This window comes from Amphiura filiformis, chromosome 11 (genome assembly GCF_039555335.1).
Source record: "Amphiura filiformis chromosome 11, Afil_fr2py, whole genome shotgun sequence".
Classification (NCBI taxonomy): domain Eukaryota; kingdom Metazoa; phylum Echinodermata; class Ophiuroidea; order Amphilepidida; family Amphiuridae; genus Amphiura; species Amphiura filiformis.
Window position 1 is genome coordinate 39,366,445 of NC_092638.1, and position 22,964 is coordinate 39,389,408.

Genomic DNA, 22,964 nt, shown 5'->3' on the forward strand with positions numbered 1-22,964 from the left:
GGACGGATGATGTTTGATAAACCTAGATATGGACGGATGACATGTTTGAATTTGAATGCTGAACATGTTTGAGTATATCATTGTATATTGAGGGATAGTGTTTATAGACAAAAACATGCTAAAAAGACAAAGCAATATTTTGTTAAAATGTGGAAAAAAAAAATTTAAAAAGTTACTGAAAGAGAGAAAGAAATATATTATATTTTTGATTTGAAAAAGAAAGTCATCTTACTTTATGTAAGAAATAGGTGCTATTATTTGTGTCGACAGCCTGACCATGCACACGGCATAAAACCGATCCACTATTAATGCTTCAAAATCTGGGTGTTTGATATACCTAGATATGGACGGATGATGTTTGATATACCTAGATATGGACGGATGACATGTTTGAATGCTGAACATGTTTGAGTATATTGAGGGATAGTGTTTATAGACAACAACATGCTAAAAAGACAAAGCAATGTTTTGTTAAAATGTGGAATAAAATTAAAAGAAAGTTACTGTTAAAGAGAGAAAGAAATATATTATATTTTTTAATTTGAAAAAGAAAGTCATCTTACTTTATGTAAGAAATAGGTGCTATTATTTGTGTCGACAGCCTGACCATGCACACGGCATAAAACCGATCCACTATTAGTATTAATGCTTCCAAATCTGGGTGTTTGATATACCTAGATATGGACGGATGATGTTTGATATACCTAGATATGGACGGATGACATGTTTGAATGCTGAACATGTTTGAGTATATTGAGGGATAGTGTTTATAGACAAAAACATGCTAAAAAGACAAAGCAATGTTTTGTTAAAATGTGGAATAAAATTAAAAGAAAGTTACTGAAAGAGAGAAAGAAATATATTATATTTTTTAATTTGAAAAAGAAAGTCATCTTACTTTATTTAAGAAATAGGTGCTATTATTTGTGTCGACAGCCTGACCATGCACACGGCATAAAACCGATCCACTATTAATGCTTCCAAATCTGGGTGTTTGATATACCTAGATATGGACGGATGATGCTCTTTCACCCGAAGACCCCTTATTTTTCCATTTGATCTGTCACCCAAAGACCCTTGCCAGTTCAATTTGCACAGCAACTTGGTTTATCACTGATTTTGCTGATTATTTTGAAAAATGAAGACATTTGAAGCCATTTAGAACTAGAAATTCGATTCATTTCGAGGTTTCTGTGGCGCTGTATTTTTGGGAGGAATGACAAGGCATTATGGGGTCGGGGATTGCATGAATCTCATAATATTAGAGCATTAATTGCCTTTTTGGAGGAGAACAAGAAAAATATGGTGCTGGGGAATCTTGGGAAGGCACTAGTAAAATATGAGGTCTCATACGGTGGGGTAAACGGGCCAAAAACAAAAAACATAGGCCTACATACAAAAAACAAAAACAAAAACAAAACAAAAACAGGGGGGTTTTAGGGGTGCGCATGTAAGCCTATTTATTGATTGTGGTACAATAATGGGCTAAAATTATCAATTTGTCATTACAATGACATTCTGAAAAAGAAAGAAACAAATACAGAACAAGAAAGAGATCCGATCTATTTCTTGTGTCTATTTAAGTGCAAAGAGAACAAATATCTAGCTCATTTGACAAAGATTGTTTGCTCGTCCATCATGTCATTTCTCAAAAGTGACCAGCATACCCGCCAGCATACCAACTTCGGTCTGCAAAGGACAGAGGCGCGATCTGATGACGCTTCAGTGTTAACAATGCACTATTTTGTTTGTACATACTTCTCAAATTCAGAAATCAAATATTTAGAGTTATATTATGCAGAAGAATGAAACTTGAAAGAGTGAAAGTCCGAAATCTACATGCGAATTCCAAAACGACTGCAACGGAAGTCTATGAACACATTAGGCAACTCGGTATTAAGGACATAGGCACGATCTGACGCCTCAATTCTGGTTAACAATGCATTATTTTGTTTGTATAAACTCCTTTCTTAAATTTCTCAAATTCGGAAATCAAATATTTCATCAAGGGTGGAATGACAAAAGACCGAAAAACCACATGCGAATTCCAAAACGACTGCAACGGAAGTCTATGAAAAAAAATAATTATGATAAAAATGATCGTTTTTTTTTGTTTTTTTTGTATGTTATTTTTGCATGTGTATAGGCTTATACAATGCTTCCAACATTCAATGTTTGAAATTAGATGCAATAAATTTTCTTAATGCCTACCGGTATTATAATATACTAGGCCTAAGCCTCTCCCTAATAATATCATTATTTTCTAATAAATACACGCCGGCAATGATACCAGTATTCATTTTTATGATAGGCCGATATCGTAAACACCAAAGAAAGCTTGGTCAAATCACACGTGCGAATTTTAAACGACTACAACAGAAGTCTTATTGAACAAAAATTCAAATTAAAGTATCTTAAAGTTGAACTGAAAAATGCTCTGAAAACCATGAAAACTTTGCACCTAATTATTTTGAAATTTAATGTTTACTTAGTCGCGAGTCGCGATATGCTTTATTTAATACAGACCATTGATGGGGGCCATATCCGGGAGCAACGATCCGTTCGTGCACTTCCTCCTCTAAAATCAATAACCCATTGAATCTGCAATACTCTCATATCGATGATTTAGCCGATTTGAGAGACTCTCAAATCGATGATTTAGCCGATTTGAGAGACTCTCAGATCGATGTTTTAGCGCATCTGAGAGACTCTCAAATCAATGATTTGGCCTATTTGTGTGCTCTCCTCTTTACTCTCAGATCGTGGAATTCTACCTCGTTAGCTACCTGCACTGTGTGTTGCCTGATGGGATCATAGTAGTTGACCCATTTCAGGCCGTCGCGTCCTGACCGTGCCAGAGGGTGTTACTCTCTTCAACAGGTTCGATTCGCGAAACTTACGACGCTTTAAATAATGTAAGAGTGTGTTTATAGTGGCTGCATAAAGATTATACTGCAATAACAATTGATTTCGCAGTACTTAAACGCTAATATACGCTAAATGACGGATACACTATAAACAGGCTCTAAGAGTAAAAAGTAAAAGTTGATGTGAATTATTCAATAACCAATACCTTGCCTCACTTTGTTAAGAGCAAGCCAACAAAACTCGCCATAGGTTTTCGTTGCTAATACAAAAACCATTATTATTTAGTGTCATCTCCCGGCATAACAATTGAAATGACAGCCCGGAATTACAGCCATGTGGTTGGACAGTCATAGAGCGTGTTTATAGTGAGCCAAATTATCCGGTATTTAGTGTATATACATTTTACGTTATTTGTCGCCACTATAAACAGACCAATTCCGGTTATTGCCGCACATATTATACGGAATGGATATCCTTCGAAATCGATGGATATGGCAGTATAATTTGTCCGTATATACGGCCACTATAAACAGACAGGGCTCTGCGACCTCGAACACGCTGTGTTCAACCACCTCGGATTCAGAATAGCGCTATTGGTCGCCACTTTAAACAGCCGAGATAACGGATAAGTGACATTCCACCCTAATCCCATATGCCTATAAGGATACCGTATAAATACCGCACACCACTATATAGTGAGCCAGATTATCCGGTATTAAGCGTATGTGGTCAATTCCAGCGAAAGCGGACAAAATTCTCTCTATGTTAACTTTCCACTTTAAAATGTCATTAATAAAGGAAATCACGTTATTGATGGAGCATATCATGTCACGTCCAATGTGCTCTCTTTGTGCATAGGCCTTTACTAGCAAGTCATACCAGGGGACAAGTTATGATGGCTTAAATGAATTGGCGTTACCCACGAATTCAAAGATAAAGCACCATATATGTCATTGAATGTCCTTCAATCAAAGTGAAATTATTACCGTTAGAAAGACGTTTGCATGATCTCTCATCATATGTAAAACGATTGAATTCCACCAAAGTTTGTGGACTGAGAGGCCATTAAGTCAATTTGGCTAATAATTTTGCTACCCGCGTATCAAAAATAAAATGATCGTTCTGAAAAATGTTAAGTGACTATGCCATAAATGACTATATCATGAAACGAAGTTTCGTTCTATAATTCTGAGGTCCAAGTGATTATTTTATGCAAATACGTTTTACCCATAAAATTCCATAAAATCAAATTTGACGTTACCCACGTATCAACTGTTACCCACGAGTCCAGCAAATATAATTGCCATAACTTAGGGGTACTACACCCCTGTGGTAAATTTGACTATTTTTGCATTTTCTCAAAAATAATAACACACTGGTAACAAAAGTTATGTATATTATTGGGGCAACGAATCCAATTACTACACTGAAATTTCAGTGACTCAAGACAAGCGGTTCAGTATATATGATCGGAAATGAGGTACATCCTAGCGGTACCTCTTTTCTTATCATAAATAACGAACCGCTTGAAATTCCAGTGTAGTAATTGGACTCCTTGCCCCTATAATATACATAATTTTTGTTACCACTGTGTTATTAGTTTTGAGAAAAATGCAAAAATAGACACAAATTTATCGAGGGGTGTAGTACCCGGCCCTTAAATTAACATTTAATGACTTTGGACACTGAATTTAGTTTGACAAGCGCTTAAACTTGTAAATCATAAAAATACGTTCACCGCTTTAAAAAAGAATCTAAGACGGTTTAAACTTTTGTTACCCACGAATCCCGAATAGATGCTAACCTTGAAAAACAAGGAGATTGTTTATTTTAAGTTTAAATCAGCACATATTTAAGCCATGGGTATGCTATAATTTTTACAGTACTTAAAGTTTATGCACCTAAGAAACGCAAACCCCAAACGGTACTATAGTACTTATAGCTTTACCCACGAATTCGGCGTTACCCACGAATCCAAGGATTTACTCGTAAATTATATGTTTCTTATGCATCTTAACATTTTGAAAACATGCGAAATAGGTTCCAAAACAGTCCTGTTTAATAGCGTTCTCTTGAAGGTATACTGAAGCTGTATCATGAAGTTTTGATTGATTATCCTAATTTTTTGGGTAAATGCAATTGGTTAGAGAAACGGGAATCATTGAAACACAATGGAGGAATAACCGCATGATGGTTTCCAACCTTCTGTAATATTTTCTATTTTGTCGCTTACCAATACATACCTTCAAATATGTGTTACCCACGAACATTTTAGTTACCCACGAATCCCTACTTAAATTATAGTTAACAATGTATTGATAGTGTTTTAGTTCATAGGAACTCTCAAACACGAGTTAATAGAATATTGCTGCATGAAAATATGGAATGATTTTACTAAAATAATAATATAAAACTGTTTGCTCTGTCTATTTGAATTTGGCAACTTCATTATTCTCAACATTTTTATACCCAAAATGCCATAATGATCCATTTTAAATATTCCATGTAGTTTGTATTTTGATTAAAATTCATTTTAGTGCCATTGCAGCCTGAATTATTGACATACGGAAAAGTCTTTTTTATTTTTATTTAAAAAAATTAATAGGAATTGCTATTTTCCAGACGCTGTTACCCACGAATCCGTCCGAGATCCTCATCCTGCGACGAGATACAAAATCTAACTTTATATTTATATGAAGCATTTATTCTAATCTTTCGAAATAATACAGTAATGTTAAATGACAGCCACTTTGGAAAGAGTTCGAAGAATTGACACAATCTTAACTGTACACCTGGTTCTTTCTTAAAATTTGTAATAACCAAAATATTTCTCTGTAGATATATGTAATAAATTCTATTTTACGTTCAAAGTCTTCACCGATTTCTAGTGTATATGAGTCACACATAAAATAATGAAAGATATCAAAGAAAGTGAAATTTTATGGCGTACAACAGGTGAAAAAGGCTTGAATTCGTGGGTAACATGCATATGCGCATTTAACACTTTATTTGGTCTAGCAAGAAAAGTTGTTTTTCAATCCGTTGGCACTTCCACCTGTGACCTGATGATTCACTAGATATGATCGTCTCATTTGATAAGTCTAGAATTGAAAAGGAAAACATTTTCAAAATGGCCCCCAGAGAGAATTTTGTCCTGCTTTGGCTGGAATTGACCATGTACATATTATACGGTATTGGTCACCACTATAAACAGACCAATACCGGCAATTGCCGCACATCTTTGAGCGTGTTTGTAGTGGTGTAGCCTACGGTATCCTTTGCCGCCGAAACAAAACCGGCCTCATTATGTGTTTTTCCAGTAATAATTCGAGTATATAATCCTACTCCTGATAACGCTATCGCTGCACCCTGTCTGTTTATAGTGACTGTATACGGAAAGATTATACTGATATCCATCGATTTCGAAGGATATCCATTCCGTATAATATTTGTGGCAATAACCACTATTGGTCTGTTTATCAAGGTCAAAGGTCATAGAGGGGCTAAATTTAAACCGACACGTTTAAGGGATCTAGAATGAGCGTTTATGGCGTTTCGACAGTATTTTTTGTGGGACATGAGAGCACCTCAGACGTATCGAATTGCATTTTGAATACGAAGCATGTCTTTCTGATATCAAATAATTTTCATTTTTGAAATTCACGATATAATACAAATTTTATGACAAATTATTAAAATTTGATATTTGTCAAATTTTTGATATATAACAGTCCTCGAAATAAATTTTATAAATCTAATGATATATTCTTAAAGTGTATGTAGCTGGGAGGAAAAACCGACGATCAATTGACAATTTTGACCTTTTATATTGAAGATATGGATTTTTTTTCCCAAAAGACCTATTTTTGTTGGTGTTTTGGGAAAAAAATCCATATCTTCAATACGAAAGGTCAAAATTTTCAAGTGATCGTCGGCGTTTCATCCCACCTATATACACTTTAAGTATAAATCATCAGATGTATAAAGTTTACTTAAGTACTGTTAAATATCAAAAATATCAATTTTTAATGATTTGCCATAAAATGTGTATTACATTGCGAATTTCAAAAAATCAAAATTTGCTGATGTGCTCTAATGTCCCACAATAAATACTGTCCAAACGTTCATACCCCTTCCCTTAATAAATCAGTCAGATGAGAAAACATGGCGACTATGAGTAACTCCTAGGCGCCGTGTTTTTTTTTCTAATTAATTCGCTAGAATTGATAAAATATTATTTCTCTTTAATGCTTGTCGTTAGAGAAGCTGGAGAAATATGAATTGGAACCTTGTGCCTATATAGTACATGTATACTAGGGTGATTCACAAAAAATGAAATTGGTATTTTTCAACGGGACACCCCCTCATTTTGTTCATTTTGATAATAAAATCATACCTACAAAATATGAAAAAAATTCAAAAAAGTTTAGGGGGTGCTACCGGTCAATGAACTTTTGTACACAAAGTCAATGGGAGTTATGAGCCATTTTCTTCACAACACAAAAAAGCCATGTTAATTTTCCCTGATTGTGCCAAAAATATTTGATCATAGTGTGAGTAATGTCCTTAAAATAAATGCTAAAGAAAATTGTAAAAATGTTAACCCGCTTTCCAGAAAATTGCATTTTTGTGAAAACTGTTACATTTGGGGCAAGGCAGTTGCTGGAACAGCCAAAATATTATGGTACTTGGCTAATATAAAGTTGTGTTTATGGGGCTCTAGTTCTTTCTTTTTTTTTTTTAATGTATGTAGGTTTGTAACTGTAAATTATGTTATTCAAGTGTTGAATGTGTGTAGGTTTGTAATTTTATGTAAGTGTAGTGTAATGTTTAATGTGTTATCCAGTAGTAAATGTGTCTTAGCCACTCTAGCTCTTGTCACAAGTACCTTGCACAAGGTGTAGTTTTGAACTGGCCACTATCCAATGTTGTGACCCCAATTTATATACATTTCTTTTCAACCATGGTGAATCTAATCCTTCCTGTGGTCATTCAATTCAAACAATACAAATCTTCATCAGGTATGGCCATAATGACCACCCCTGATACAGATGTATGGATTTTGATAGTTACTATTACATAAGATTTCAAAAGCTGGTATCACCATTGGGGTAAACTAATATGTGAAGAATTTTAATCTTTTTTTTTATCAACAGTTCAGTTCAATAAGGTATAAATTTGGGGTGCCTGGTGGGATTCCAGGGGATATCCCAGGGTATTCTTTTCTTGAGCTACACTCCCTCTGTCACTTTTGAAACATTTTTTATTATTACAGTCAACTATGAACTTTAATTTGGTAAAAAACCCATGTTTTCACAAAGTTAGGTATATCATTGAACATTTACTTCAGTTTTGCAAGCCTGGTAGACTTTTTAGGCCCTGAAATAAGCGTTTGAAATTTTGACAAAAATCCCATTGACTTTGTGTACAAAAGTTCATTGACCGGTAGCACCCCTAAACTTTTTTGAATTTTTTCATATTTTGCAGGTATAATTTTATTACCAAAATGAACAAAATGAGGGGGTGTCCCGTTGAAAAATACCAATTTCATTTTTTTGAATCACCCTAATGTATACGCTTCGATCCCATTGGCTTTAATGGTATCTCAGTGGTAAAAGCGCTGGTCTAGATACCCAGAGGTCCCAGGTTCAAGTTCTGATAAAGGATGATTTTTTTCTTCCTTGGCCTACTCACAGTTGCGTAGCCAGTGGGGTGACAAGGGGGGGCAGAGTGCCTCTTGACAAAAATGAAAGAAAAAAGTGCCCCTCTGACAAAAAATGAAAGAGAATATCTGGAGGGCAAAGGAAAAGAAAAGGAGCAAGGAGCCCCTTTTCCACCAAAATTCACCCCGATCATGGGCCAAAATAGTGTAAAATACAAACTTTTTGCGTGCTACAATACACTCATATCGTCCCAAATTTCTCTAAAAAAACAAAACCGGTATGATAATGCATTGTATGATGCAACTGCAATTTTTTTTCAACTGTGCCCCAAAATTTTATTTTGCCCCCCCTGACCAAGAAAGCTGACTACGCCCCTGCCTACTCGAGGAAAGAATAAACTTCGTTCTAAGTAGTATGTTGTTGAAGTGAAATGAAATAAATATCAAAACCTTCAATACAGCCCTGGGAACGCAACACTACACTGTCAGCACGCAAGTAGTACCCTCAACAAATCCTCACATTGTCACCATCAGTTGTTACTCTATCCGTTAAACAAACTTTGTCCAAAATATCTGAAGTAGTATTGCGGTTTTCAGGCGTCCATTCATACCTCATATTCTTATAAATAAGAAGCGCCAAGGCAGATGCGTCAAACCTATGTTTATTAACAACCGCCCCAACGGGCGCAATGCACTCGATCCTCTTGGCACACTCTGTTAACGGATCTAAAACTCTCTCAATCATCACAGAGTTGTTCACAATGAGTTGTCTGTTTGCCGCGACATGGGGTGCGGCATGTTTCGCATTGTAATATTCAGTTTTGCTTACGCCTAATTCTTGATACATATTTCGATGTGTGAAGTAATACTGATGTCTGATGTCAGCATTGACTTTTGGATCGTAGCTATGAATATGTGTCATGTAGCCGTGGTGTAAATGTAGATAGGGTAAGGCCGTTTTTAGAGAGCCTAAAAAGCGAACGGACGAATCAGCCCAGAATATTGCACCAAATTCACGCAAAGCCTCCTGTAAAGTAATAAAAGGAATGAAATGAAAGTAAGATATTAGAACACGACTGAAAGCTACTGAAGGTGTGTGACCCGATTGACTTTATCATCCCTTACTCTTCCCCCGTTAAAATGCATATTTGGTATCAATGGAAAGCTCATAATGTTTCGACGCTGTTTTGGCATACTGTCGTATGACGATTTTGGGGCAAAATGAGTTATATAAACTTTCAATATCTATGAATGAAACTCTATATATTCACAAAGTTTTGAGACCTAAATGTAATTAGCTAATGAGATATGGCACTAATTAGTATGATACGACATGGTTTTTATGTACCCCCCCAATCTTCGTTCTGCGTTTTGGCATACAGTCGTACCATGATACGTCACCATAGGCCACCGTGTAACTGTAGTTGCCTATTGTTTTGACATACTGTCGTATCACATGGCGTATCATTATTAATACATAGGTTGTCAAATTGTGCATATTTTGGGTCATGAAGGAATAACCATATTTTGGCATACTGTCGTATGAGTTTGCAGATTAATTACTTCTAATTAGTGAATGAATAAAAAGTTTGTATTATGTTGAGAACAAAGACAGATATATATTATTAATTATATTCTTTGATAATAATAAACATATTTTACTTTAGTGCTCTCCAGTGGGTCTTTAAATGCGATTTTCTCAAAACTGCATTTTTCGTCATACGACAGTATGCCAAAACAGCGACGGTTTGCCATAACTCCAAGTGGAATTTTATGCCTGAAATATGTTTCGTTCAGACGGCGTGAACAAAAATAAAGACGTGTTAAAAGGTGTTACATGCTATTACACCGACAAACCCCCCGAGCCCACACACTATCACCCCGCGGCGTCATGGAACCAAAATGTTCTGTTGCCGTGTAACACAATGAAGATCTGATGGTATCAGACACAACGTAGCAACAACAAAATACACAAACAAAAACAAACAAACAAAAAACAACATAAATACAAATACGTATTTTGTTTTGTTTCAGAAGGACTTGCTTTAAATCTTTACTTCTCTCTCTCTCTCTCTAGGTGCCATATCCTAAGACGTTGGCGATCATGTCATGCCACAATTCTCTGTTATAAGCCATCTCCAGAAGCTCTGTCGCTTTATGTTCAGCTCCCCTTTCTTTTAGCCAGTCTTTCAGATTTGATAACCACATCACTCTCTTCCTGCCTCTGCTCCTTGTTCCTTCTATTCTTCCTGTCAATACTAGGTTCTCGAAACCATCCTTTCTGAGGATATGACCAAGGAATTTGAGCTGCTTAACTCTGATTTCACGTAACAGCTTCCTGTTCACATTTGCTCTACTTCTTCTAAGGAACCACATCTCGCAGCTCTCCAATCTTCTTTTAATGTCTGTTGTTATTGACCATGCTTCACTTCCATACATTAATACAGGGATGACATAGCAGTTGAGTACCCGAATTCTGGTCTCTATACTGAGGGCACTGTTTTTTAGGATCTTGTCTAATTTTGAGAACGCAGACTTAGCCAGTGCAATCCTTCTCTTAACCTCCTTAATACATCTGGCATCTTCTGTGATTAGACTGCCAAGGTAGTTGAAGGAGGAAACTTGCTTAATTCTTTGATCTTTCACCTTCAATATGCATGTTGGGCTTTCAGTCTTTGATACCACCATACATTCTGTCTTCTTGCAATTTAACGATAAACCTTTCCTCTCACTTTCCTGAACCACCACATCAAGAAGCCTTTGCAGATCCTCCTCAGACTCAGCTAATAGGACAGTGTCATCTGCATATCTTATGTTCGTGATGTTATGTCCACCTATACCGAGACCATTTTCCTTTTCTAGCTCCCTTAGGATCAGCTCACTGTAATAATTAAAGAGATCTGGTGACATCACACATCCCTGTCTGACTATCTCTACCGCTCTCTCTGTTATCATTCTCAAGACATAAATCGCATTCCTGGTACCAGCATCTTCTACAAAGCCGAACTGCTCTTTACCAATCTCAGGTTTTATTCTACTTCTTGCACGGAGTAACAGGATTCTTAGAATTATCTTTGTAACATGGCTCATAAGGCTAACTGTACGGTGTTGTTCACAATCCACAGCGCCAGGTTTCTTGGGAAGAGCAATAAAGATTGATTTGCTCAGGTCTTCCGGAAATATCCCATCATCATACATTCTGTTGATGACTCCTGCCAGTTTCTCAATTCCATAATCCTCTAATGCTTCAATCATTTCAACAACAATTCCATCTGGCCCAGCAGCCTTATTTCTGCTCATCATTTTTATAGCTGATCGAACCTCTGACTGCAATATCTTTGGACCCTCAATAGAATCTGGAAAGCTTGGCAAACCGTCCCTTACATCGTGAAATAACTCCCCAACATATTCCATCCACCTTTTCATTACATCATCTTTCCCTACCAGCATATTACAATTCTTTGCCTTGATGCACCCAGAGCTTGAACAGCCTGATTTCCTGCCTGAGATCTCATTTATCCTCTGGTACACATTCCGATTCTCTCCAAATTGACTCTCAATTTTGGCACATTCACTATTCAGCCAGGTCTCTTTGGCCTCCTTGCAACGTTTCTTTATTTGCCTGTCAAACTCTCTATATTCTTTCGATTCCCTGTCCATGATCTTTTGCCTGTCTCTCATCATTGATAGAATTTCTTCTGTCATCCACTTGCTTTTACTTTCTCTCTTCTTCTTTGGCAGGCATTCCTCTGCTGTTTCAACCAAGATATCCCTCATTGATTCCCATGTCATCTCTTCTCCTTCGTCTATAAGTTGCTCAAACCTGTTCTCCACTTTGATGGAATACTCCATTCGGATCTCTGGTTTCTTCAGCTGTTCAAAATCTACCTTCTTCGTGATCTTCGCTCTCTTCAACTTTCTCAGCTTACAACGAAGTGTGCATACTACTGGAATATGATCACTTCCGCAGTCTGCCCCTGGATGTGTCTTCGCATGTTTCACTGCTCTTCTAAATCTGTCATTAATGGTTATGTAATCTATCTGGTTCCTTGTGCGATCCCCAGGGCTCTTCCATGTATATATTCTTCTTGGGTGCTCCTTAAACCAAGTGTTTGTGATTACCATGTTGTTTGCTTCACACCACTGCACCCATCTATCACCACGCTCATTTCTTTCTCCAAGTCCAAACTCGCCTACTGTTTTGCCATCTTGTCCTTGCCCCACCTTTGCATTCAAATCTCCCATGATCAGTTGTATTTCATCTGATTTGCACTGAGACTTTGCTTCCTCCAGTTTATCATAAAAAGCATCAATCTCCTCTTCTGTGCTCTCTGCTGTGGGAGCATATACTACAATAACAGAGATATTGAAAGGTTGTCCTTGTAGTTTGACCAGCAAAACTCTCTCACTTACAGTCCAATAGCCCAGCACACATTTAGCCATATCTGCATCTAGCATTAGCCCAACTCCTTTCTCATGCTTGTCACCACCTGCATAAATCATCTTGAAGTCATCGATTTTGAAGTCTCCATTATTTGTCCACCTGGTTTCATTTATTCCTAGTATGTTGATTTTAAGTCGGGTCATCTCTTGCTTAACATTTTCCAGCTTCCCACTCTGGTTAAGAGTTCGCACATTCCAGGTTCCAACTCTGATGATCTTACTTTTTCGCAAGATGACCTTATTGTTTCGAACAGTAGCTAGCTGATGGTCTGGGCCCACCTGCTCTCCATGGGACACCCTACCGGGCGAGGAGCCGTCCACATTACGTTCCACAGCCCCCTTCACGCCGTTAGTCTCTAACATTAAATTGTGACCTTCCATGATTATTCTTGGGAAACAATAAGTGAAGTGGTATCCCGTTGCCTTCTTCACTGCAGCATTGACAGCCGTGTTTGGGGTTGCCAAAACGCCCATCACTAAATCGAGTACTGCCGATATCCTTGAATATATTAAGGAGCGCCAAAAACTCGTACTACATCGCTGCTGCTCGATGCAGGGCTAACCATGTATCAGGGTTGAGCCTGTTATTGATCCTGCCGATCCTGTTGGTGCCATCCAACATTAACTGGCCCCTAAGATTTCATGGTCCTCTTTTAGTCGGCTTTTACGACACGCAGAGATTACGCAGGAGGAATTCTTCCACAGCCCCGTCCCCAGGCTGTGAGACATCAAATAGACGAAAAATATTTACCTAATTCAATGCCTAAAGGATATAAAGGAAAGGTTTCAGCATTTAGTCCAGTTGCCACCCATACTGAATCATATGGGGATACACCTGGTCGCCTGCCGAGGACAGCGACATCAGTGAAGTCTCGATTTTTCCCAGACTCAGGTGTCTCTACCCTACAGAAGTACCTGAAACAGGTATTCTGTCCTACCATGCAAACGACGCTGAAGACTAACACTAAAAATAAGCCCTAGCCCTAGGCAACTGGATGCTGAGAAGGAGGAAGTACTAGTATAAGCAGGAAAACACATGGAGCACCCAAAAGATAATAAAACATCCAGTGGGAAACCCAGCCCCTTAAGATGGTAGTAGGGTGCTGGTAAGGGTAACTTTCAGCTCCGCGGCTATAGCCTTCACGGCTATAGCCTCCCCTTTCCTATCTTTACTTACCCGTATGATAAATACTTTCCAGGCGTATGTATGAAGATTTTTCGTGTGTGGCGGGTATTTTTCAAAATCGAAATTACGCACTTTAACACCGCAAAATTTCTTCACCTGCATCAGATAATTAAACGAAGCGGAATATTAATCAAAGCCATATTATAAAATTTTCATACAAAATAGATTAGCATTTTTTTGCCATAAAATGTTAGCTTATATCCCCTTTTATTTTTGAGCCGAACAACTAAGGCAAAGCAAAGAAAATTGGAATTTACTACCAGTGCCGATGTCGCCAATACGTATCACTCCTTTGGTCGTGTTATGGTATGATCCTTTGTTGTGTAGATCACCGTCACGCACGCCACGTACGTACTGTGTTATGAACATTGTGTATGCCATGTATGCGTTTGACTAATAATTATATCGTAATGATAAAACGACGGTTCCTGCGTTTTATTCAAAATCTCATATTTTGACAAAACAACAGCACCTAGAGTCTTGATGTTTGCAGGGTATGTTGGTTTAATAAAGTACAATATAATCGTGTAAAAATTATTTTTGAAAAATATGGAGGGCGTCCTCCTCAGCAAATGTTATAATATTGCTTTAAGGGGGGTTAGGGAACAAACCAAAAGATCGATGACGTCCTATAAACGAAACTAGTTTCGTTTAGGGGGGAGGGGGTAAAAATACTCGATTACGTTTGTACAAAAACATCGGTCAGAAGAATGTGTCTTTATTATTATTATGTCAAAATTTTCAACATTTCATTATTACGTTTCTGGTAGGGAGGGAGGGGGTTGGCTGAGAAACGAAACTAGTTACGTTTATAGGACGTCATCGATCTTTTGGTTTGTTCCCTTAGTTACAAAAGGTTCTAGCGATGATCGATGGATTAGTATGGTTTGTCAGTCAGTGTTTGCCTTTTCTCGACGAAACGGATGTCGACTACCAATAATATATATAGATCACAAAGTTATCATTTATAGCCAATTTATGGTATTTTGACTTTAGAGAGTAATGTTATAAACTAACACAACAACAAGAGTTAGGTTTCAGGAGTAGAATTAAGCTTAAGATTAGGATTAAGAGCTTTTGATTTTGAGATTAGCATTTTAAAGTTGCTCTATTTTATTTTATTTCATTTTATGTTAATAAAAGAAGTACAATTCCGGAAATGGACCTATTCTGATTTCAACAAGACAAAAAGCAACGTTTGCACAGTATTGTTTGTTGGACTTGAAAGCATATTCGAATTGCATTCTAAATACGAGGAATGTCCTTCTGATCTCAAATTATTTGATTTTTTGAAATTCGATCGCGATATAATACAAATTTTATGGTAAATTATTAAAATTTGACATATATGATATTTAAAAATCCTCAGAGTAAACTTAATAAATCTAATGATATGTACTTAAAGTGTATTTAGCTGGGATGAAATGAAAAGCCGAACATCAATTGAAAATGTTGACCTTTTATATTGAAGATATACACCCCCCCCCCCAAAAGAGTACATTATTTTGGTATTTGGGGGAAAATCTATATATTCAATACGAAACGTCGAACTTTTCATATGATGAACGGCTTTTCATCCCAGCTACATACACTTTAAGTACATATCATTAGATTTAGGCCTATACAATTTACTTCGAGGTTAAGTTAAGTTTCAAAAATATAAATTTGCAATCATTTGCAATAAAATGTGTATTATATCGTGAATTTAAAAAAATCAGAATTATTTGATATCAGAAGGACATTCCTCGTATTTAAAATGCAATTCGATATGTCCGATGTGCTCTCAAGTCCCACAAAAAATACGTAAAAACATCGCTATCCGAGCCCTTGAAGTAACAATTTGAAATTCTTACCTTTGGCTTTGTTTCTGGTTTAATCCCTAAATCATAAACAACGATTCGTTTTCCAGGCATATGTTTTTGAACGGATCCAATCATTCCTTTCGCTTCTGAGACATGATTTTCAGAAAATGCCGTCACGATGACCAAACGCTCCCAAAGCTGATCCAAATCAGGCATTTCTTTCTCACAATCAATAATAAACTTCCCTGTTTCTTGTAGTACACTAGTGGCATCGTCCGGTTCCGGTTCGGATTCGTCATGTTCTTGATGTGATTCAAACCCCGATTTAACAGTGTGTAATCCCGGTTTAGATTGGAATGGTACGGCTTTATGTGATTCAAACCCGGATTTAACCGTAGGTAATCCCGGTTTAGATTGGAATGGTACAGCTTTATGTGATTTAAACCCGGATTTAACCGTGGGTAATCCCCGTTTAGATTGGAATGGTACGGCTTGAATGAAATTGTCTTTATCGTTTGGTAAGACATGTCTCCGACTTTCTGTGTAAAAATGTATATTGTTCAATCATAAAAGCAATTAAAATTCTTACTTTCAACCATTATATGGCAAATACTTTACGCAAATTCTTCAAAAGATTATTTCTTGGTTTCTTTATTTGCATGATAAATTTCGCATTTCGATACCAATTCATTTTTTTTATAACAGAACCGATCATTGCATCTTGCCAGCTATTTAAAAAAGACTATATATAACGTTCAGTACATCCCCACAACTTTTTTTTTTTTTTTTTTTCCAATCTTTCCAGCTAAAAAATTAATTAAAACAACATTGCCAAAGTCGCCAGAAAAATGTCTAAACATCAACTCCCTGTAATTATTAAGTCACCAAAACAATCGTATGAAGTTCATATTGCAAAATATTGTCATTTTATAAGCCCAGGCATGCCAGGGGATGAATTTCAATAACATTTATGACGCGTCGTAAGTCACCGTATGCGTAAGTCCAAACACATTGTAACTCTAACATACAAATCCCATGTCAGAGTAACGATGGGTAGCCTATAGAAGTTACGACGGCTACGACGCGTCATAAATGTTAGTGAAATTCATCCCCTGGGTTTATAAAATGACAATATTTTTGCGATATGAACTTCATACCATTGGTGGTCTAATAATTTATACAGACTACAGAGAGTTGGTATTTAGACATTTTTCTGGCAACTTTGGCAAAGTTGTTTTAATTAATTTAACAACTGGCAAGATTGGCCAACACATATGTTTCAATGCAAGTAGTGGGGGTGAACTGAACCTTATTTTATATAGCATTGTGCAATACTGCTATATTGTTTATTTCAATACCTGATCGTTCTGGTTCTGATGGTGAGGTGAACTTCAAGTAATCGTAGAAGTAGACTATGGACGCCAAACACAGCGCACCCGTAATGACAACTCCTGCCCGAAATTGTAACTTTATTCCCCGCATTGTTGCAGCATAATCTTTCACACAGGTAAATCTGATGGATCAAAATGAAAATTTAAATCATCTCGTGATCAAGAGTTTCTTGTATTCGGTGATAATTACAATAATAGTATTTTTGTAATACGGTATTACACCCATGTCGAGTCTTCCAAGGAAGACTTGAACCGAAGATCTGGTGAAAGGCCACTTTGTGGCTACATAGGGTCTCGTGCAACAGTTTGGGAAAAGTGTGCCAGTCGGGTTAGAATTGATCGTTAGAGTCTCCTCTATCTGTTTTTTTTCCTTCCTTGAAAATTCCAATTCTTTTCCAATTTTTAACCAAAAATGTCAAATATTAAAGTAACATGTCGCATGTCATAAGGTGGGCACAATTTCCATTACATGTTCAAAATTAACAAAAAATGTATTTTTTTGATATGTTATAGGTAGTTACTCTCTGTATTAATTAACACCAATTTACCAATGTGTACTTTTTGTAATAATGCTTAATTACTAATTAATTAATACACAGGCACCTATGTAAACACCAATTTTCAAATGTGGTTTTCTCGAATTGAACGTTAATTGTAAAAATTATCAGAACTTTTTTTATTTTTTGCACCATAATAATGTATCAAATTTGGGGATGTGTTTTGCTTCACTTAAACAACTCAAATAAATTGTAGATTAGTAAACATGTGATTATACAGGGTGCACAAAAATAAGTTAATTTGAAAATAATTTTGGCAACTTTTGGCTATAAATGTTTTCTCCAACAATTTTTTTGAATGCACTATTCAGATTCCTCATGCAATTTCCTTTCAGAAAATATAATACTTTTCTTGTGGTTGGGTCATTATTTAACGTTTTAATTAAATGATATATTGTAACTTTGGCTCAAAATATAATAAGATGCATAAGAAAAAGTGTACGCCCGGTGCCAAAAGACATGACCATACCATATTGGAAATTGTTTTTGTTCCCCAATCATACCCAGGTATAATATTGACAATATTATACATTAACCAGCCCAATGCCATAGTTATAAAGATACGTTTAACAACAGTGCCAAAAAGCACCATTGCCGCACCCGCCTGCTCCGCATCCACCTGCTCCTCCACCCCTGACATTTTTCACTTACATTAATGTGGTTTTTATATTGAAAACTGCATTGTTCTAAGTTTTAGCACACTTAAAAAGAATATAAAATTAGGCTTAAAATGAGGCATCAACCAGTCCAGGAGGACAAGGGGTTGCGAAATGCCGATCAAAATTGTATGGCAACTTTTGGAAAAATGTAATCCCTCCACCTTTTTTGGATACCCAACTTGTGACGTGCGACCAGCAATAACTTCAAAAGAAAATTAACTGCAACCTTATTTTTTACTCTAGATAATAGAGGGCATATATGCATATTTTATATATGTGAAAAAAATATTCCATCATACCATAATGGAGGCGAAATTTGGGTTAAAACATGTTTTTCATTATTTTAATTTTGATCAAAAACGACCATTTTTACGCTGCTTGTGGCATGTACTTGCATATCTTGTATTATTTCGTGTATAATATATTTTTTAATGCTTGTACTGTTTTTCACGACAGTCAAATTATAATTATTATTGTCAATTACTATTATAGTAATTCTAGCCCTCATTACCATATCACTGTATACAAATATATACTTTTACTGTATTCAGACCAACACAGAGTTAGATTCAGAGCGACACTGACATGGTAAACTTCGCCCTGTCAGTGTTAATTGTTTTAAAGCTTACCATGTCAGTGTCGCTCTGAATCTGACTCTGTGTTGGTCTGAATACAGTAAATATTCCTGCGCTAGAACTGTAAAAAAGCTTAAAAAGTTCAAATTAAACAGCTGAAATCGTGAATCTTCTTCAGCAGCAGCAACCACTTCAGCTTGATTTAATATTTCGCCATATTTGTGTTGTCATTTCACGGCAGTGACAAAATATTCTCATAGTCAATGTCGACGTTAAATGTTATTTTTATGCTTTATGGACTGCGACGTGGGTATGCTGCTATCCGTAAATAGTAAATATCCAAAAGAACTATTTATGGCTTGGAGGTACTATTTACGGACGTAAATAGTACTTTTTTCCACTTCTTTACAGAATAGTGTGTTTATTTTTGAGCACGTGGCACACTTTTAACCAATCAATGAACAAGAATCTATAATGAAGGATATAATACATTTTATTATTTGATCATTATTAGTGCAACGGGGTTGAATTTGTTTTATCAAAATGCTGGTAGTTAATGACGGTTGATCAAGGGGCTTTTCGGGCGATATGATAAATTCTTTATTAATATGCAGATGTAGATGCAAATTGATGTTAAATAACTAATATCTTATTATAGATGGAAAACTTATACAGAGCAGTGGTTACAGCTGGATGTAGAGCTGTTCGATGCTTGAGATGGAGGTGAAGTGAAATTATCTAAGGGACAAGTTCATATGGGTTAGGAAACCAGAAAAACACTTGAAACTCAACTTTAAGTACGCGGTACCATTTTTGCAACAGTCTAAAAATAACTAAGTAAGGATTTTATTTTCAACCAATTTAAATAATATTCAGCCTGTTAAGGGTAGACTAGGTATTGTTGGTCGAAGCAACCCAAAAAATTAATTTTCATTTAATCAGCGCTTAAACAGCGCTTAAATATGCTGCACTTGCAACATGTATCTAGACCATTTAAGGTTTGTAAATTGGGATTCCAAACATTTTGGCATGTGCGGGGGATTTTGGCAGGCCGAGAGGGGGGGGGAGCGATTTTGGCGGGCCGAGAGGGGTGGGGGCAAACGATCTTTGCCGAGCCGTTTGAAATTTTTACCCCATGGGGGGTCTCATAATTATTGCACAGCCCCTAAGAAAATGTCAGCTTGTTTTCAGATCGAGTTTCTCGTGAGCTATAGCTAAGTGCCGTGGGACTTCAGTAGACCTTCTACCTGCAAGTGTTTTGCTACATGTATTATTAATGCCTGAACATTTAATTACATGTAGAATACTGCTAAAAATTACACTCATCTGAATTACAGTCCTTCAATTTGTTTAAGGGTATACGAGGTATTGTTGGTCGAAGCAGGCAAAAAAAAATCGATTTTCATTATCTGAATCAATATAGGCCTATTGAAAAATAACACTTTGGTGTTTTGCAAAAGTTCATTCTACAAATCATATACTTTCAAAACTTGCTTAATTTATTGTTGTTAATGAGTTAGGCCTATGTACGTTTTACAAAAGTGTTGTTGTTTCAGCCCTCTTTACAACATAACTCTAGAACCACAGGACCTACAAAAGTATATCTGTGATATTTGAATTCTTCTACACGCTCGCTATGAATTGAGCAATGAAATTTTTGCTAAAGCTCACTACCATTCGCAAGATGCTGTGAATCACTTTTTTCTGCTGCTTCGACCAACTATACATCGTATACCATTAAGTAGCCTAGTTTGCTCGAGAAGTCTAGCCAAGAATTTGCTCACCGATAGCTTCACGTAAATTCGAAGCTGGAGTTCTCGAGTAAAGCCTAGTGTATAAAATGTTTTCAAAAATCTCACCCGGTTCCTCTATACTGCGGCCACAGTTTCAGGATATCATATCCCTGGGATCATATCATCCTCATCTTCTCTGATCAAATGATGATACACATGATATATAGCTGTCGAATGTTGTGCTACACGTATTCACGATGACATGTATTTATATGTATGTATCACGACCTTCCAGTGACTCCATCTATATAAATATAATTTGCATAAATAACAAAGAGGAGTGATTGCTTTACTGAATTTCAACACAGACGTTAAAATGGTAAACATGGTAAAAGAAGTACTTATCGGATTCGAAGGTCGATTATGTAACTTAAAGTTATAATAAGATGAGACTCATGATTCTATTATATTATAATATTATTGTGTGAATAGTCGATCATCTGTAAACAGGTAAATAACACTTAGGCCTACAATGAAATAATCACGATTTAGTGTACAAGATGTACACTAAATCGTTTTAAGGGTATACGATGTATTGTTGGTCGAAGCAGCAAAAAAATGTAGTTCACAGCATCTTGCGAATGGTAGTGAGCTTTAGCAAAAATTACATCGCTCAAGTTTTCAAAGTATATGATTTATAGAATGAACTTTTACAAAACACCAAAGTGTTATTTTTCAATAATATATTGATTCAGATAATGAAAATCTATTTTTTGGCTGCTTCGACCAAAAACACCTCGTATACCCTTAAGCTATAGATCAAGTTTATGGATCATACAAATGTTAATGCAGGTCTACCTATTTAAGTCGGCAAAACAAGATCATTTGAGAGAGAAAAATCCACCGAAAACAAAGAGTTGCAATGTGCACTAAAATTATTTTAAAACGAAAGAAAAAACACTGACAAATAATTTGTTCTAGAAAGACTCAAGTGACTTAAAATGAGTTACTAGGTCAATATTATAGTAATATAGCAAACGCATGCACATAATTTATTATAACACAGATACTTTTTGCTGTAAACAAGGAGAGTCTACTAAGTATAGCCGAAAAATATAGAAATCCAAATGGGGGGAAAAACACTTTCTGTTCTAGAAAGACTCAAAATTATTCTATGCATTAGGCATAATAATGGGTAATTCTAGTTCCAGGGTTCTAGTTACACCGATGTCTTAAGATGATGCCGGGGACGATGTATTAAATAATTAATATTGGAATTAAGTGTCTTACCTCTTTAACCATCGGAAACCTCGTAAACAACAACATCAGCGCAATATATTGAGTTAAAACGCTATCACGAATATCACGGACGGAGCAAATTAGAAGTCTCGCATCAAACGCACGTATACCTCAATGATGGCTGCTAGATTGTGCTAGTACAATCCGCCAATAGTTATATTTACCCTTTGGCCCTTGCTATGTATAAATTTGTTCAATAGAAGCTTTGTCAACACGGTTACGTCGAGACACCACACTATGAGCAACATAATCAATACTTGTCAATACATCAAGACCCGGATCAATACCACACCACCCTACGCTACTAATATGCATAATTCGCTTTAGTCGCATTTCCCTAAAATGGTCAAAACGGAAACTTAGTTTTATGGAATGGAGTACATGCGAGCACCTTGCTTTTATATGAACACACTTGACAGAAGACTCCGGCGCGTACCATCACTCCGCGAGCGATCAGAGGAGGCTTAAAGGCATACCTACAATGCACTATGATTAAGCGATGTAATTGAAGTTGGTCATTTCGGCATTGTAACTTCCTGTTTTCGCTGAGCAGTTTTGGGACACTTTGAACTCTGACTTACCCGGGAAAATTGCTTTAATTATTATTCATTCATTTATTATTGTAGTCATGTTATCAGTAATTAATGTATGAAATAACCATGTTTCTTTATATTCTGGTATTAATATTTTAAATAATATTTTGTACGCTTAAAATACAATTTCATCCAGAGGGCAAAGTGTCCAAAAACTGCAAAAACTGTCACACAATACATTGCAAATTTTAATGCC

The 22,964-nt window shown here is 36.3% G+C and overlaps 1 protein-coding gene across 2 annotated transcripts; it reads right to left on the bottom strand.

The window, feature by feature from the left end:
- Positions 1-8,442: 8,442 nt before the first annotated feature.
- Positions 8,443-22,396, bottom strand: LOC140164830 (uncharacterized). Of its 2 annotated transcripts, XM_072188206.1 has the most exons (6): positions 22,167-22,395; positions 21,003-21,180; positions 17,320-17,474; positions 16,013-16,500; positions 14,151-14,255; positions 8,443-9,557 (listed from the first exon to the last, which is right to left on the bottom strand). In XM_072188206.1, the coding sequence occupies exons 3-6, from the start codon at positions 17,441-17,443 to the stop codon at positions 9,036-9,038; spliced, it is 1,239 nt and encodes a 412-aa protein (XP_072044307.1). In that variant the 5' UTR covers positions 17,444-17,474; positions 21,003-21,180; positions 22,167-22,395; the 3' UTR covers positions 8,443-9,035. The 2 variants fall into 2 exon arrangements, with proteins under 2 accessions (XP_072044307.1, XP_072044308.1); XM_072188207.1 differs by lacking the exon at positions 21,003-21,180 and having other exon boundaries at positions 22,167-22,396.
- Between the last annotated feature and the right edge of the window lie 568 nt (positions 22,397-22,964).

Coding starts and splice junctions, on each gene's coding strand:
- LOC140164830 (XM_072188207.1), bottom strand. CDS start 17,443: ATGCGGGGAATAAAGTTACAATTTCGGGCAGGAGTTGTCATTACGGGT. Junction 16,501..17,319: donor ATCAGAACCAGAACGATCAG/GTATTGAAATAA, acceptor ATTTTTACACAG/AAAGTCGGAGACATGTCTTA. Junction 14,256..16,012: donor AACCAGAAACAAAGCCAAAG/GTAAGAATTTCA, acceptor TATCTGATGCAG/GTGAAGAAATTTTGCGGTGT.